Source organism: Acomys minous, assembly GCF_964271855.1.
Source record: "Acomys minous genome assembly, chromosome: 13".
NCBI lineage: Eukaryota > Metazoa > Chordata > Mammalia > Rodentia > Muridae > Acomys > Acomys minous.
In genome coordinates, this window is record NC_140495.1 from 63,507,632 (window position 1) to 63,525,386 (window position 17,755).

Here is a 17,755-nt window from a genome sequence, read left to right on the forward strand (position 1 = left end):
CCGGAGAGGGACTTTTCCTATTCAGGCAGTCTGGAAGGATGCCTGCCTTCGGGAAGAAGTTCAGTTAGACAGGAGGGCGAAGGATTGTACTTTCACAAGCCCTGCCCCCATATACGCGCGCGCGCGCTCGTGTGTGTGTGTGTGTGTGTGTGTGTGTGTGTGTCTTGTATGAGCATGTATTTTCATGAGTGTGGATAGTTAGGTGTTCCTGTGTGTCCATCTGTGTGTGTCTATATGTAGAGGTCTGAGGCTGATGTCAGGATTCTTCCTGAGTTGCTGTCCATCTTGTTCACTGAGTAAAGTCTCTCACTGGGACCCAGAGTTCACTGATACGGGGTAGCCTTGCTAGGCAGTTTGCTCCACACATCCCCTGTCTGTGCCTTCTGAGAGCTGGAATTTTGTGAGCCCCCATGCTTACCCAACTAACTGGGCTCTGAGGATCGGAACTCTGGTCCTCAAACTTGCGCAAGAGGTACTTTATCCACTGAGCTACCTCTGCAGTTCCTAAAGTCTTTTCCCTAGAGCGGCGAGTGATCGAAAAGTTGCCAACTCTTTGTATCCGCCTTCTGCTTGGATTAGCTCCTTTTTAGGGGTGAGTAAGGTTCGGTCCTCTAGACAACGAGACCAATGACTCTGTCCTTGCCTGAGCCCGGGACTCCTTTGTATCCTGCGTACTCAGTTTCTGAAGGGATTGCCTGCGTGCTGACGACGGCATGTCTTTCAGCCTGTCATTTGAGTATCTCCTGATGTGGTTTAGCGGCAGCCACTATTTGTCATGGTTGAAAGATGAAGAACCTGCCTGGCTTTTGTTTGGCGTTGTGCTGTAAGAATCTTGTTGTGGTTGTGGCGGCTGCTAGGAGAGGCTAGAGAAACACGGAAAATGCATGTGCCTTTTATCTATTGGCGGTCTCCGATAGAAACTCTCTCGGTTATTCTGGGTTGTCTGTAGTTTTCTGGTAGCTATCTTGGAGGATAACTCTTAAAAAGTCACAGAGCCCTTTAAAATGTCACCTGCTCCTTAGATTGTTCACATCCAAGGGCTATTAAGTGCCCTCGTTCTCCAAATAGGGACAGCTAAGGGTAAATAGAAATGTGCCCATATATCCACACGTGCTGAACTTATCTCCCAGTGTATACGCGTCTGTGTAAGATTACACAGCCTTCACTGTAGCCTTCAGAAAATTTGCCACTCCAGAAAGTGGCTCATTAGGAAAATAACTCTCAGGGACAAATCTATAAGTTTTTATAGCTGGAGGGGGGAGGGGAGGGGGAAGAGGATGGGGAGAGGAAGGAAGAGGAGGAGGAGGAAGAGGAGGAGGAGGAGGAGGAGAGAAAGATGCCATGCAATGTGTAACAATTCCGTGATTATGAAACTAGCTAGACCCAGGGAGCTACACAGCTAGGAGTTCAGTGTGGTATGCTATGGCCATTTATTATGGTATTGGGGGAGTTATTATTATTTTTTGTAACTGAACTGTGGCTAGTCTTCTTCATAAGTTAAAAACTAGTCTTGATACCTCACTGGGATTCCTTCTTAAGTGTTGTGGGCCCTCTGAGTCACCAGACGCAGCTCAGAGAGGAAGACAGGATGCCAACACTGATTAATAGGACCTCGCCATGAGCAGAAAGCTCACTTCATATGTGTTAGGGCTGTGGCTTCATCCTAGGCAAGCTTGTCAATAGTTGAGGGCCACGGCCTAGTTACCCTGCCTGGGCAGACCTCGCTCACATCATCTATGAGTAATTTATTAGTTGGGGTCTAGGGGCTGTTTCGGGTCACCTCTAAAAACCTTTAGGTGACTCAAATCTATTTGAGATCTGTATAAAATGGGGAAAACAATAATTAATAATGGATTTCCTTCCGCCCACCCCCCCATCATGTTTTCAACTAGCTCGATTCCTTCTGTTACATCCAATGCCCAAAACACACACTGGCAGGAAGTAGGGTTGGCGGGGGGTGCATCTCAGTTAATGGGCCCAGTTGGAACATGCTTGGCTGTGGAGACAGCTACACTCATATTACCAAGCCTTGGCTTCCGGTCTGTTTTCTTTGGGCTAGGTAGGCAATGAAAAAGGAGACAGGAAAAATACATTTTGGGGCAAATAAAATGAGGAATTTGCCTTATGAAGACAGCTTATAGCTGGAGAATTCTAAGGCTCAACCTAACCCTCTCCTGACACATTTATCTCCCTTGTCCTGTAGGCAAGAAGGGGGAGGTAAAGTGTCACCACTTAGGGTAGTGACAGACACCCACCCCAAGGCTATTAATGATCCGTGTTCAGTGTTTTTTCCTCTGATGAGTTTTGCTTCAGAATGCATTTTTCATCTGGCCATTGTTGCAGCAATGTTCCTTGCGTCAGCTCCCCCTTGTTGGAGCGTGCATTCTAACATGCCGAGCAGCAGATAGGGCTTCCCAGCGTATCTCTGCTCTCATGGTGGTTGCACAGCCACACTCTGCCACTGCACCAAGACAGCACTAATGGATGAGTGTGTGATTTTTGAAGATGTTTTAGTACTTTGATCTATTTTAATTTGCATATATCTTTAAATCCCAGGTTTTCTTTACAAGTTGAATAAACCAGAAGAAAGGAAAGGTCTCTCTCTCTCTCTCTCTCTCTCTCTCTCTCTCTCTCTCTCTCTCTCTCTCTCTCTCTCTCTCTCCCCTCTCTCTCCATCTTCCTCCTTCCCTCTCCCTCTCCCACCCCTCCCTTTTTCCTCCCCCCTCCTCTCCCTTTCTCTCCTGTCCCTCAAATAATGGGTTGCCACATTCACATTTACCTATTTAGCCCAGCAGCATTTTCCAATTTCTCACATAAAACTACAGTAGTAGGTTTTAAATAAAACATATTCTCTCTGATTTAACAGAGTTTATTATGTACTCTGAGGCTTTTACCGTTTCGCAAAATACCCAGATGCCCCTTGACAACTTGACTTTCTTTGCTTCTGTATCCGCTTCCCACCCTTCCTTCTCTTCCCCTCCTTTCCTTCCCTCTTCCCTTTTACCTTCCTTTTTCCTTTCTGGTTTCCTTTTTTGAGTTTTAACTTTTCAGCAAGGAATCAGTAGGCAGTTGTAAGAAAAAAAGTACTATAGTCACTATGGAAATTTGTCTTTAAAAATGTGTTTGCCCCAGTTCTGTGACAATGCAGCAGACCCCCTGAACTTTCAGCTGGGGGTCCCCCATCTGGGAACAAGAAGGGTTCCCCAGAGTGTACCCAGTCTCCTCATCCTTTCCCTGACAGGGCTAGAGGAGTCACCCCACAAGAGTCCGCTCAAGCCCTTGGGACCCTCAGCTCTCCATATGTAGACAGAATAAGGAAGGCCTCCCACCCCGCAATGCTTGGAGAGCAGTTTGCATAGACTCATCATAATAGATATCAAGTATTGATAATTCATTGGCTTAAAGCACCCAGTATGTATGTTCACATATCTATTTAGCACGGTCAATTGTTCAGCTAATTAATCTGCTTTTATTTTATGATTTGCTGTTTCCAGGGCACAGACAGAAGCTTGATGACTCTAAACCTAGTTTGTTCTCTGACCGCCTCAGTGATTTAGGGCGCATCCCTCATGCCAGTATGAGAGTAGGTGTCCCGCCTCAGAACCCACGGCCCTCCCTGAACTCTGCACCAAGTCCTTTTAATCCACAAGGACAGAGTCAGATTACAGGTAAGACAGCCACATAGGTTTCACTTGGAGTCTGGCAGGCTGGGGGTGAGGGGCTACCAGATAAGATGTGTTTATTTCATGCCTTCCGGAGCTTTGGATTGGCTTGGGAAAGAATTAAGACGCGAAGATGCTCATTTCTTCCTTTTTATTAAGAGCATTTTGACATTCAACAACTTTGGGATAAAAAAATGAAGGTTTCTGCTAATGCTGTGCTGTGCAGCGATGTCATGTACAGTCTGGCGGGACGGGAAGAGCTGAGCTGCGGGAGAATGTATACTATATATATTCTATATGGTATCTAGGTGGTGCAGGGGACTGTATCACACCCTCACCATTAGATGATTCGTGGTATGGACTCTGACTTGAGCTTACATTTCTTATGTGTATAACTGTTTTATTTAGTTTGCTGCAAAATTGCCCAGGGCCAACAGGAAATCTTGATTGGTAGTTGGAGGCACGGTCAGTGAATAGCTCTTCAGGCAGATGGACCCACCTCAGGTTCACGCTTAGCTCCAGTTCTCCACACCAGATTGCTTTCTGTGTTTCAGTGAACTTTATGTCTCTTCTTAACGCCAGCATGACGCCATTGCTGGTGTATGATGCGTGCTAAGATCCCAGCTCTTTTTGGTTTTGTGCCCCACTGGTGCAAACACACATCTCACTTTAGGATCAGTATGATTTCTCTTAGGTCCCATTGACAAGAATGTGTGGATCATGGCAGGTCTTTTTATTTGCATATCAAAAATATCGAGAGGTCAAAGAATATTGCATCATCTACTTGCTGTCTTTGCTCGAGGCGGACTAGACTAGTGAGAAAATGAGTCAAAACACAGACATGCATGAAGCCCTAAGTGTGCATCCGTTGATGCTAGGTTTTCCTCTGCAGTGGGTATATTTAAGTGCCCTTAGTGTACTCAAAACATAAATGTGCATGGCCTACCTCTTTCTTGGATATTTCCTCAGAGTAGCTTTTTCTTTTTGTGAGTGTGTTAAGTGGATGTACGTGCTTATTTGGATATGGAATTGTAAAAAATTCATCCATCGACACTTTAGTGAGCACAGGGTAGCTGCATCAGAAAAATGTTAGCGCTCTGTGAAGAAGACCATGTCTTAACCTATATGAAACTTTAAACAGCACACATGAGGCAAAAGGCTAAAATGTGTATTGGATATGTTGGTGACAAAAAGTGCAAGGGTGAAATTCTACACTAGTTTGTGAATATTACAAACTTAAAGTAATGTACTTTACTTGATTAAAATTTGAAGTAGCCATCTTATAATAATTCTTAGACTGTGTGTGTGCATGTTCACATATACTTGTGTGTGTGTGTGTGTGTGTGTGTGTATGTGCTCTTACATTATTTGTAATCTTGAATAATTTTATAGACATACCTAATAAATACATAGTATGATTTTGTAACCACTAGTTTACTTACATTTTTATTTCTATATTCTAATATTTAACTATTTGTCAATATACTAATGACTAATAGTTTTAATATTTTACTTACTTTAATGTGTGTGAGTGTTAGCCTGTGTGTATGTATGAGTTCCATAGGAATGTGGTGCTCTCAGAGTCCAGAAGAGGGCATCAGATTGCCAGCAACTGAAGCTTCAGATGTTTTTTGAGCCTCCATGGGTGTTGGGACCCAAACCTGGACCCTCTCTCTATAAGAGCAGCAAGTGCTCCTCACTGATGAGTCATCTTTCTAGCCTCCTACAACTGTTCTTTAAAATGACCCTTTGGCTCTGTCTGGTGTTAGATTCACTTCAGAGGCTTAAATCTAAAAGTGGAGTCACAGAGAAGTTCCAGAAGCCCAGAACCTAAAAAGGTGCTTTAGACATCATTAAGGCAGACACTGGAAAGGCACTGGCAAGGGGCTATCTTTAGCAGCATCCCTGTGCCCAGATGCAAGAGCGAGGCTCTGAGAATGCAGGGGAGGATGAGGGACAGAGCATCTGAGCACTATCAGGAGCATGACCCACCTCTGAAGAGTGGCAGCTTCTCTCCTCCATCTTCCCTCTTGGGAAGGTCAAGATCCTTGCTTGCAGTTGTTCAGCACATTAGTGGCAGGACAGTGACTATTCATTCCCTGGGTATATTTCTTTAAATGAAAATATGAAAGTCCACAGGTACTGGTAGCATCTTGGAAGTTCATTTTTAAAACATTAGTTCTTCATTTGGAGGCTGTGCTATTGGTGGAATCAGTTGCAGGTTGGTTGTCGTCACTGGTGTCATCACTGGTGTCGTCACTGTCTTTCCCAGGCTTCTCCTGAGGGTACACAGCTTTCCTCCAGCTTCCCAAGTGGGAGGGTGTACACATGTGTCTGTGACACACTCTGCTGCTCTTGGTTGTGTGAACTTTCTTTAAATGACCTCATACTGTTAGGGAGGAGGTAACAAAGATACCTGCATGAACCCAGACAGGTAGAAAAATCCAGAAACACCCGGGGCAGTAGCTAGACCATGGTGAATGGGTGGATTTAGTCTCGGATTACACTTTTGTTTATTTAGCAAGTGTGCTTTTGTGCATGTCTCACCACATGCAGGGGGAAGAGGGAAGTGCCATCTTCATTTAAGGAGCTCATTTATGTCTTGGCCCTCACACACCATACTTTTCCTATGTGCACTGATGAGACTGAATTCCACCTTAGGTCTCTTCATTATTTTTCCTTGGGAAGAGCCTTTGTCCAAAGGCTCGTCTCCATTTTCTAAGCATTCACAGGGATGGCCTTATCTCCTAGCTTCTGTGTGTTTGTTGTCTGTCTTTTCTACTGGCTGCTGTAACTTTTACATGTTGACTTGATGAGAATCCCACAGAGAAGTTTGTGAAAAAAAAAAAAAGACTAGTATATCATGTTTGTGTTGTTAGCACTGGCTGTGTTCTCTAGTTTTTCTCTTTCTTTCTTTCTTTCTTTCTTTCTTTCTTTCTTTCCTTCTTTCTTTCTTTCTCTTCTCCTTCTTCTTCTTTTTGGTTTTTTGAGATAGGGTTTCTCTGTGTAGCCTTGACCATCCTGGCCTGACTTTGTAGACCAGGCTGGCCTCAAAACTCACAGCAATCCCCCTGCCTCTGCTTCCCAAGTGCTGGGATTAAAAACATGAGCCACCACCGCCCAGCTCTCTCTAATTTCTTATCCAGGCTGTTCTTGTTTCTTAAAGGCAAAATATGGCAGAAATCACATTTCTCTGTAATGCTGGGTGGTTCATCCATTTTGTTTCATACCACAAGGAACTGTGTAGCTCACATTCTTGAGTCTTGCCTAGGATGAGAACATCTTCCCAGTATTTCATATCTTAATTGTAGGTCATGCAGTCCTCTGGTCAAAGATGTTTGTAACAGGACCTGGCTCTCTCTCATTAGCTTGGCTCTCTTGAGTTGTTATCCCCAAACAGCATAGTGGTCATGGTTGTACGATCCCCTCAAGCAGTTTTGTCTTGCCCAACATCAAAGGCAGATGACTTCTTCAGAGTCCCAGACCAGCAAGATAAAATTCAAGGAAATCGTTAGCATTTACTGTTTCATAATTAGCATTTTTTCCCTAATGTCTCTTGCTGTTGCTAGGGCCAAAGGTTCTGACCATATGGTGGGCTGGCTTCTTTGCTGTGCCAGGCTGGTGGTGGTGTCACTTTGTTGAAGTCTTTGATGGCTCATGTTCTTTCTGCCTGAGGGACCAGGGCCTCCCCACAGCTTCCTGAGGAAGTTGCTTCCTCCCCACCTCCTTTTATCATTCTGACATCTGCTGCCTGTCTCTTGGCACCAGGAAACCCCTAGCCTGTTGCAAACATCAACCCCTTTTGATTCAGCGTGTGGCAATGGCTCTGGAGGTCAGGATGCCATGCTAGAGGGGTCCCTCAAGACAGTTGCCACTGTGAATTCTCTGTGTGACACAGCTATACATAAAAGTAATTCTGGTTATTCAAGTCCTTGGACTTGGTATGATGGAAATTCATCTCATCGCCGGGAGGACAGTATATTCTGCCATTAGCCTCTTAATCATTCATTCAGGAAGTCGGTTGATGCTTAATGTCCACGGGGCATTGTTGTAAAAGAAAGAAATAGACACTGCTTTTGTAGTGAAGTTTATGTGTTTTAGAAATGCAGTATTTCATATCTGCGTTCTAGCTCAGTTGTTTTTTTTTTTTTTTTTTTTAATGACAGGGGCTCTCATTAGCTTACATTTCAGTGACATTTACAGCCAATAAAGGAGCAGTACGAGAATCCAAGATATCATTTCAACTCATAAGTGCCCAAGAAGATAAAATGAGACACTCGGTACAGGACAACTCAGGAAGGGAAGGAGCTAACTTTGACTGTAAGCTTGGGAAAGGCGTCTTTGAGGATAGGCCTGTGAGGAGCAGCATGCCAACTGGAGGGAGAACTCAGAAAAGCAGGCCAAGGCCAAGTTACAGAGGCCACGGGAAGGGATTCTGTGTGCAGTGGGGAGAGGAAGCAAGGGAAGGGTGGTTTCTAAAGACTGCCATGTTTGCATGGACCCTGAGCAGGTGCCCTTGTAGGGTGCATCCCGAGAGCCAAAGGTAGAAGCAGGGTTATGGATGTTCAAGACACTGCTCCTCTAGCTGATGAGGCTGGTATTGAGGGGAACATAGGAGCGTTTGACATTTTGACCTAGGCAGCTGGAAGACAGTGATATCATTTTCTGACATGGGAAAGACTTCGGGGGGGGGGGTGTGTCGGTGGTTTATTGAACATTTAACGAAAGTTAATTCTCCATACATGTGGATGCTGGGAGTACACAGGATAGGGTTGTTGTGGGGTTTTTTTTGTTTTGTTTTGTTTTTGGACTCTGATTTCCATTTTTAGTGGGTCTCCAGTCAGGAATAGATTCTTGGACATCTGCTAGATGGGCCATCATACTATTTACAGTGGCTTTCTCTTTGTGGAATGTACATGGTGCTCTGACGTTTTACAGCTTCTTTAGCAGTATGTCACCGTATTCCTACTTTCCTCTTTCGCTGGCATATTATTCTGTCATTGTTTTCCCAAAGACGTTCCTTCTTCCAAACTTGGGTCATCTGTGGCCGCCTCTGCCAGGCCTCTTCCGACCCACTCACCGCGCCAGGCTGCCTTGCCATCTTGTGCAACTGTCCACTCTATTGCATCCCATGTGGGGCCAGTTACTTGAACACACATTGTTTCTTGCATCAGACTTTACACTTTTCAAAGTCTAAGGCTAGGCCTTACTCATCTTTGTCTCCATATTGTCCTCAGTAACGCCTACAGCCTGGTGACTTTCGGTTTGGTGATAGATGAATAAATAGGTCGATTTCTCCAGGAAGTATGATTGAATATTATCCCGGGCTTAGTGTTTTTCCAGTTCCTATTTGATTGGATTCCTATTGGCTATCACTTATTCTTGCACATCACAAGCCAGGCATTGTTCCAACGAGGCCAGGTCATCCGCCCTTCACGATGGGTCTTTTAGGTAGGTGCTATTGTTGTAGCAACTGAGGGCCAGAGAAGTAAAGTAACTCAACCAGGACCCCGCTTACAACTGCTGAGTATTAAATACAGGATTTAAGAAAGATCCACACAGTTCCAGGGCCCTGTGCTCTTAATTGCCAAGCACTCCTGACATTCCTCAGTTTAACTGACTATTGTCTTGGGTGCCAATGAAGACACATTTCTTAAAGGAATACCTTAGATCCATGCTTTAAAGTGCCTATTGATGCCTTAAGGGAATTCTGAAATGAATGTATTTTATAGATCTTTGTAGATGGCTGCAGTCCAATTTCATTGCTACCTTAGTTGTTTTTGAGTTTCAGATTTTTAGTGACCTGTACCTCCACCAACTGGACATGTTGTTAACCACCTAAGTGACATGTGTCTTGTGTGTGAACACTTCCTTTTTTTTTCTTCCCACTGGAGATTATTTAGGGTTCCCTGGAAAGATAATGACCTAAAGGAGGTACATTAGGGATACCTGACTTATTCTTTAATATGCAACAAAAATAATTTTTAATAGTTAGAGTGCAGTTATAGAAAGCATACATCCATAGTGATACTTTTAAAACAACAACTGGTGAGGGGGGGGGGGACCAGTTTACCAGACAGCCTAAGGCTGTATAAATTGGTCAGCGTAAAGGGTTCTTCCTCTACTTTAGTGTGATTCTGTATATTCTCTTTGGGGGAATAAATCTCCTTTAGAAACGAAGAGCCTCTCCAGCAAACTATGACAGAGGGATTAGCCTGTGCACGCTTGGCTGACCTAGGCTCAGTCCTCTGTGCTTACCCTGAAGCATTTACCAGTATAATCCTCTCAGCAACAGGAAAGGACAGCTGAGCAGTGTGTGTCTCAAATGATCTTTTTCGTCAAGTGCCGAGTGACCACACAGTTCTGTAATGGGAAACAAGCCTGCGGGTGACATGGGCATAAGTGGTGGTGGTGGTGGCGGTGGCGGCTGTGAGTGTGTGTGAGAGGAAACACAGCAGAGGCTCAGGAAAGGTGGCTGCAGGCTTCTACCGGTGTGGATCTGGAGCATGAAGTAAGCCAGTCGGTCCCTATTACCCAGAGGCACCGTGGAACCCAAAAGAGCTGAGGCCACCAGCTCAAAGACACACCGTTGGAAATGGTTTTGTTTTCCATTGGTGACGTGACTGGAAAATCCTGCCCTGGCTTCTCCCTTTGAGCGCCTTTGAGCAGGGTATCCAGGTAAATAGGCTTGCCTTCTTGCCCATGTGTGCACCAGAAATCTCACTGGAGGAAGTTACTGATCACAACTTTTTTTTTTTTTTTTTAAAGAACACAAAGCCTATGTGTAAACACCATCTCAGTGTCACATGGATTAGCTTTGGGAGGCGGCCTCTGCGTACAGTCGAAGTGAAGCCTGTGCTCCCATCTTTAAAGGGCAAGGCTCCTTAGAGGGGAGTGGCAGTGGGGGGCTTATTCTGTTGCCTAGCCTGCCGGTCATGTCCACAAAGAAACTTCTACAGGGTGCTCCGATTTGTGTCTGGTGGCGTTCCTTTATTCTCTGAAGATTCTTCTAGAATCAGAGAGGGATGGTTACCTGAGAAAAATCAGTTACTTGTCCCAAAGACTCGTCTCTGTGTTTTCCTCTTTCTGGACCGGAAGATCCCCAGCTGGCATCTAGTTGTGATAAGAGGAGGCTGTTTGCTACACGCTGCTTCGTCCTGGTCCACTCAGTCTCTAGGTGTCTTTGTAGAGAAAGCATTGGTTTAATTCTTTCATTCTTTCCCAAGGCACCATCTTTTTTTCCTAACGGTTTCATGCTGGTTTTATGTACACTATGTAATATATGTGTTATGGCGTTCGAACATGTATGAATGCCGTCCCTCTGTTAGTTGCCTAGGGACCTTGCTCGCTGCCTTTCACTCTCAGGGATGACCTGTAGACCAAAGGCTCAGGAAACTATGTCAGAAGGAAATATACAACTAGAAGGCAGACCAGGAGAGACACTACCAGGCAAGTCTGCCCCGGGTGCTCTAGAGTATATTATGACCATCCTTGAGTTTCTGGAGCTTCTCAAAGAGAATGACAATAATAATTTATATATTTTCAAGCTAGAAACATATTCTAAGCCAGTCTTAGTATAATACATTGACCATGTAAAATATATGAACATGTTATGTATTGTATTTAATACTAATTTTTATGCAATATATTATCATTTAATATATAAAAAAAATACTCCAGGAATAAAATTGTACAAGACTACTGATTTATGAACATCTAGTTAACTTTTTTTTTTAGGGCTTTGTTCAATCACGATTTGCTTTTTAATAGTTTAGAAACAACATGCCTTAATGGAATTTCAAACCATAGTCTTGGTAGAGCTTGTCAGGGTTGCCTTATTTAGTGACTAAGAAAGTTGGAGCCTTGTGGAGATTTCCGAAATCCACAGAGCGGCAATTGGAAATCTGTGCATCTGGACATGAGATTTGCCAGGGTGGTTTTAGGTGGGGAGGGGGGTGGAAGGCTTTGCGAGGAAGGTTAACTTACCTGTGTGAGATGTCACCAGAGTGAATGGAGGGAAAGAAAAAAAATGACTTAAAATTTTTAATTTGAGTTTTAATTACTGGTCATGGTGACTTTGGGGGATGATATCACTCTGCAGCTTGCAGTCTGTTGGGGGCGCTGCAGCTGGGTGACACCCCTGCACCCCCCACTCCTACCCCCACCCCCTCACCCCACCCCTGTCTCACAGCTGACCAGAGTAAGGCCACGCTTGTGTACGTGCTGGGTCCCTCTTCTATCTTTGTAGGACTGTTTCATGGCTCAAATTCTTCACCCAGTGATTGTTCCTCACACCTGTACCTCACTGTGGCCCTTGGGAAGATTGCTTCTAAGCCTTCTAGGCTGTGGTAAAGACAACGGACAGGCTTAGGACCGCAAAGTTACTAGATGTATTCTTCAAAGCTGGCTGTGAGTGGCCATTTCCTGGTAGATCTCTTCACTGCTGACAGACCACATTAGCCAGCAAGCATCTACCTGGCCAGATTCAGGTTCACAACAGGCAGGTGAGCTTTCTACTCACTGGTTGCCCTAGGAGCCCAGGGGCAAGTTTTAAGTGAGTCCCCTTCTGCCTTCTGAGTTAGGGGGCCATCAGGGGTGAGAACTGCTTTGCACATAGGCTTTTGAGCAGGACTTTGGTGTTTTTAGTGGCGTGGAAACATGCTACAGCTAACAATGGCTCTCAAATAGTAAACAGATGTAAGAGTTTTACCAACAGCAAAGACATGTTCCTAGAGAGGAAGACGGAACCAAGGCTTGTAAATCCTACTCTACCTTGTGTGGTAAACTTTGAAGGCAAAAATCACTTAGCAATGTCAAATGGTATACTTAGGGCAGAGAGTAAGGTGAAGCTCGCCAGCCAACAGGATCATTGGGAGACATATTAGACGCATGCGTGGGGGGCAGGGTGGAGGGGACTTTCTAGACGCTGCTCTGTCAAGTAGATAGCCTCTGACCTATGGTTGCCATACATCCTTGCAACACCACAAAACCGAACTCATTCTGGAGCAGAGTCTTGAGTTTACCTAGGGCAGCAGGCTGCTCTTCCTCATCACATCACCTCTCTCGGGCTTTCATTTCCTCTTCAGAGTGTTTGTGTTGCTCTCTTACAGAGAAAACATTATTCTTTATAGGAAACATTAAATCAAAATGAGGCCAAAAAAAAAAACCCCTCCAACAAAACATATGCCTATTAACAGTGATTAACTGTTAATCTTTGCTGTGTTTTAGTATCTCCTGGGGCATACTGGTAAAAAGTATTCTTCAACTTAGAATCAGAATATAAGAGGTGCGGCCCAAAAATATTCCCCTGGTCTTACATCCCAGGGTCACCTTGCCCATTTAGAGCCAATCCTGACACAACCTGGGGCGCCATCAAGCCTCATTCTTACAGTCAGATCGTGTGTTGAGCCATTTCGCTGTCTTCTGCTTGTCTCTGGCCTTCGCAAGTGTGGCCCCTAGGGTCCACCTGGGTGTGCATTTCAGCTGCCATTTTCCCTGCACACCCTTGCCTGTGTCCAGCCCTCAGCTGGATTTATGCCCTTTTTCCGTTATGATGCTGTCAGAGAGAGACTTTTCAAATGCACCACTGACTGTGCCACCCCATTAAACAAACAAAGCAGAACAACAACAACAACAACAAAAACCCCAACCAGCCTGGAGTGCTGTTCCTTTGCACTTAGTGTGATTCCAGCACAGGCCAGCAGTTTCCGCATCACCTGGCTCCTCCCTGCCACTTCTGCGATACCGTCTCTTTCCCGGGAACTAGATACCTGCCGACTCTTTGCCCAACCCCTGGGAGCCCTTACACAATCATCTTCTGGGCTTCAGCCTCCTGACCAGGTCTCGGCTAGCTCATCCTGACCTTCGGGAAGCTGTGCCTGATGCCCAGGATTCTCCCACCATCTGTTCCTAAGGGGCCATGGATGCCTCTGTCTTACCACTTGTCATGATGATGATTTAATTGCTGTCTCTCCTGTCCGGCTGGAATCTCCAGACAGTATGGACTGCTAGTTCTATTTTTTTTTATCCATCACTAATATTCCCAGTGCCCAGCACAGCGCCAGAGTGCACAATAACTAGTTTTCAGTGAAGGAAATGAGCGCCTGGGGAACAATTGTTAGAACCATGGGTAATCATATCTACCTGATAATAAATGTAACTGTGCTTGGGGTGTGGCACCCCAGGCACTCTATCTGACCAATGTGATTGACACCAGCCCTAATCTGAGCCCGGACTTACTACAACCACATGGATTTGAACTTCTGGCCACACTCTTTGGCCAGCCCCACGTCCTAGTTATAAATCCAAACTGTGAATTGCACCCCTATGCATTGGATTCCTTTCCTTCTGTTGCCTTTACCCCTGAGGTCTGTAAGGCTAAGGCCAGTTTGGGCGTGACGTGCGGCTGGACCTTCTGAGTCCTGTCTTGGGCTTTTCTTTTAATACAGGCAGCCCCTGTGTTTCCATAACAGTGAGACACGTAGTCTCACACAGCCACGTGTTGGTGTCACTGCAGATACACCGGCATCTCCCTGCTTAGACGCACAGCTTGGTTCTGGCTTCCTTTCCCACATCATGTTCTGGGAGATGACCCCTTCTGCAGCTCCTACCATTTCTTGTCCTCTTCTGTGCTGTTGTCTCTGGGGACTTGAGTCCCCCCGTTTCTTATTGATTAATAACCCATTCTCATGCCTACATAGCACTCGAGTTTTATCTGAATAGCTTGCTGCTCTTTCCTCTAGTGTCCTTTCATGGCTCTGTCAATCAACTGGGTTGCTGTCCTACCAAGTGATTCTGTTTTCTACCTTGCTTAGTTTGCGGACCGGAGGACAAGCAGAATCCTATTCTCAGGCTTTCTCTATTATGAGCCCAATTGTGACGAAAGCTCCCCCACCCTCCCACCCCCTGTGGCATTTCCCATCAGCTGTCTTTCAGTGTCATCTCAAGGCAGCCTTGTATAGCCTCTGTCATTTCTATTGCAACTTTTAGCTTCAGGAAGGATTATGTCGGGAGCTCACTCTCCTGAGCGAGGGTCACAGAATTTTACAGGTGGGGAAAATCTTTCCCAACGTGACATATCCATTCTTGCTTTGAGAGAACTGCAAGAATCTGACAGTGTAAGTCACTGGTTGGTGGCAGCACACTTAAGCGGATGGAGGCTGTTCATGCTTACACAGGGCTGGCCATTTGGCCTGAGGACCTGAACAGAGCCAAGCAAGCTCATTCTGAAAACCAGGCCAGCTGAAAGGGCTTTCAGAGAACACACAGCATGTATCGTTGAATATTCCACGTACGCTGTTTTGAAATAGGAATTTCTATGCGTGAGAATTTGGATGGATGTGCAATTCCGTTCATTGTGACAGGCGTGTGTTGGGAAGAGGACTGACAGTGATGAACTGCTAATGTAATTGGCCATGTTTGACCCTGGCAGTGGTGGAGAGAGGGACGGCTCTAAAGCAGACTCTGTTTACACTTCAACTTAAATAGTCCATTTTTTTTCTCAATGAATACCTGAGCCTCATTTGAATACCAAGTAGGGAAGAATGGACAAATGATAAGACGTGGTAGCATGGGGAGCCCTTAGTTGTACCCCTCACCTGTGGCTGTGGCCGCTGCAGACACAGAATGAACACCTCCGCTGTTGTCTCCTTTTTCACAAGACAATTGTACAATTCTGTGGGTAGTGTCAGCAGGAAGAAGCGTTGTGTGCTAGTCCAGGCTTTACCCATGGTTCCCTGTCTCCTCTTATCTCTTTGTGAAGCCTAGCACTGTGCCCATGGTGTGTCTCCTTGTGATTCTTAGGAAAGCCAGCCCTTTACACACTCATGTGTGTAAAGCCCATGGGGTTGCTGACCCCAGCCTTGACCCTCATCTCCTTCTACTGGGCTTTGACAAAACTCTCTGCCTGCCCCCCTCCTTCCCCTAGTGACATTCCATAAGTTTCTCGTGTTTTCCTATAACCGGTTCCTAGGGTCCCTCCCTCCTGTTTCTTACTCTCGGTGTCTAGTGTGCAGTCATACAGACATGGCATCTTTGGTTCTGTCCTTTGGGTTATTGGTGAGTACAAAGGCGGAGAGCCCCTTGTGTGTGCATCATTTGAGGGAGCTTGGAGCCGCCCTCCAGTCTAGCTCCATGAACACAGATATCATAGCCTGATTTCCTGGTGTCCCTACTTTGCCTGAAGGACAGTTTGCAGTTCTATAGTTGGAAATTGGACACCTGAGTCGGCCCTATAAAGCACCTGGGTCTGGTGTCTTCTGGGTTGCCATGTTTTGGGTTTATAGAGATGAAGGCAGAGGACATGCTCTTCAGGAGCTCAGAGCGGAGATGAAAGGCAGTGCTAGGGATGGAGAATGTAGGAAAACTGCTCTGGCACTGGTGCTCCTTGTCTTGTTTCTAACCTTGAAGTGTTCTTGAAAAGACAAATACATGCTTGGGATACACTGCCTCCTATGTCAAATGCTTGTTTTGTTTTGTTGTTTGTTTGTTTGTTTGTTTTCTTGTTTTTAATCAGAATTTAACCTGAGCTCTTAGTAGCTGCTCTCAGAAGCCATGTTTTCCCTCAGGACACATGATGAGGGTAGTTGAGAGAGAGATGCTTAGCTGCTGGGCATCCCTGGTGGCGAGACTCAGAGGTCGCTTTCTTGTGGCTGGAGGTGCTTCTCTCTGGTTCAGTCTGCAAAGTCTTTGGCGGGGGGCACCCACGTCTCTGCTGCTCTCTCTCCTCTCCTATTTAACCATTATGATCTGCCACATCGGGCCTGAAAGGACTCTAGGCCCATTCTTGGAAAGACCTAATTTTTCTCTCTCAAATTTATGTTACAGGTCAAATTTGATTTTTCAGTTCCTGCTAAACCCTTCTGTTTTAGGTGGCAGGAGTTGGTGCAGAAACAGAGGTGGGGTAATATTGAAATATGTTTGTAATAATTTATTATTTCAGATTTCCCAAGCACTAAAGAGAATTTGCACAGAAAAGTAACACTAAAGGTTTTGTTTCTAAGCATTAATATTAGCATAAAATATTTACACCTCTATAATGCAGTGAGGTACTTTGGATCTGGGTTTTGAATGTTGGCACGTAAGAAAGGGAACTGTAGTTTGAAAGCATCATGAGAATACTGAAAGTTTAACAGCAGTGACTGGAGAGATGGCTCAGGGGTTAAGAGCATCACTGCTCTTCCAGGAGACTCAGTCTCAGTTCTCAGCACCTGTGTGGTGCTGCACAACCACTTGTAACTCCAGTTCCAGGGGATCTGATGCCCTCTTCTGGCCTCCTTGGGGACTGCACACATTTGGTGCACATATACACCTGCAGGCAAAACACCCATGCACATAAAAAAATAAACAAATAAATACATCTTTAAAAATAAATCTTACAAAGTTCAACAACTGGTTTGATGTCTTTTGATATCTTCTGAGAAATTAAAGATGCTTTTGTGTAGTTGCTGGTCACCCAGGACGTAACCTCCAGGCCATGCTTTACACATTCACGCTTTGGGTCTTCAAAAACTGGGACTATTCTTAGTTTGGAGTCACAGCTCCTGCTACTTTCTTCCTGTTTTTAAAGATCCAGAAAAACAAGCCATGCCATGTGCCCCAGTGGGTTAGGCAAAGGAAGCCAAGGCTGAGCTGATTCGTGGCTGACCTGCAGGTCTGTTACAGAGCTAGCTCTGTATTGTCCTCAGTACTGACTCCAGCGACACCTGCTCTGACTCATCGGAGGTCAGAGTGTGTCTCAGAAGGCTCAGGTTTCTTCAGGAAGTACAGCTCAGAAAGCATTCATGAGATCCAGTTAAGGTGACTTATCTCCACTGTAGGCATTAATAACTGTACTCACACACACACACACACACACACACACACACACACACACATACACATACATATACACATGCATACACACATGCATAGACACACCAACACTCACACACATATACACAAACACACGTATACACATACAAAACACACATATGCACATTAAAAAATACATACACATATACAAATACAAACACACATACACCTACATACACAAACACATACACACATATACATACATACATACACAAACACATACACACATATACACACATACA

At 45.1% G+C, this 17,755-nt stretch overlaps 1 protein-coding gene across 7 annotated transcripts in view; it reads left to right on the forward strand.

Moving 5' to 3' along the window:
- RUNX2 (RUNX family transcription factor 2) overlaps positions 1-17,755 on the forward strand; it is a 316,982-nt gene that overhangs the window by 147,197 nt on the left and 152,030 nt on the right. For 5 of the 7 annotated variants that reach the window (XM_084754828.1, XM_084754829.1, XM_084754830.1 and 2 more), the window contains exon 6: positions 3,495-3,668. The exons of the other annotated variants lie outside the window; for them this stretch is intronic. In XM_084754828.1, coding sequence (XP_084610954.1) covers positions 3,495-3,668 — 174 coding nt within the window. The remainder of the gene's footprint in view (positions 1-3,494; positions 3,669-17,755) is intronic. 7 annotated transcript variants of the gene reach the window in all.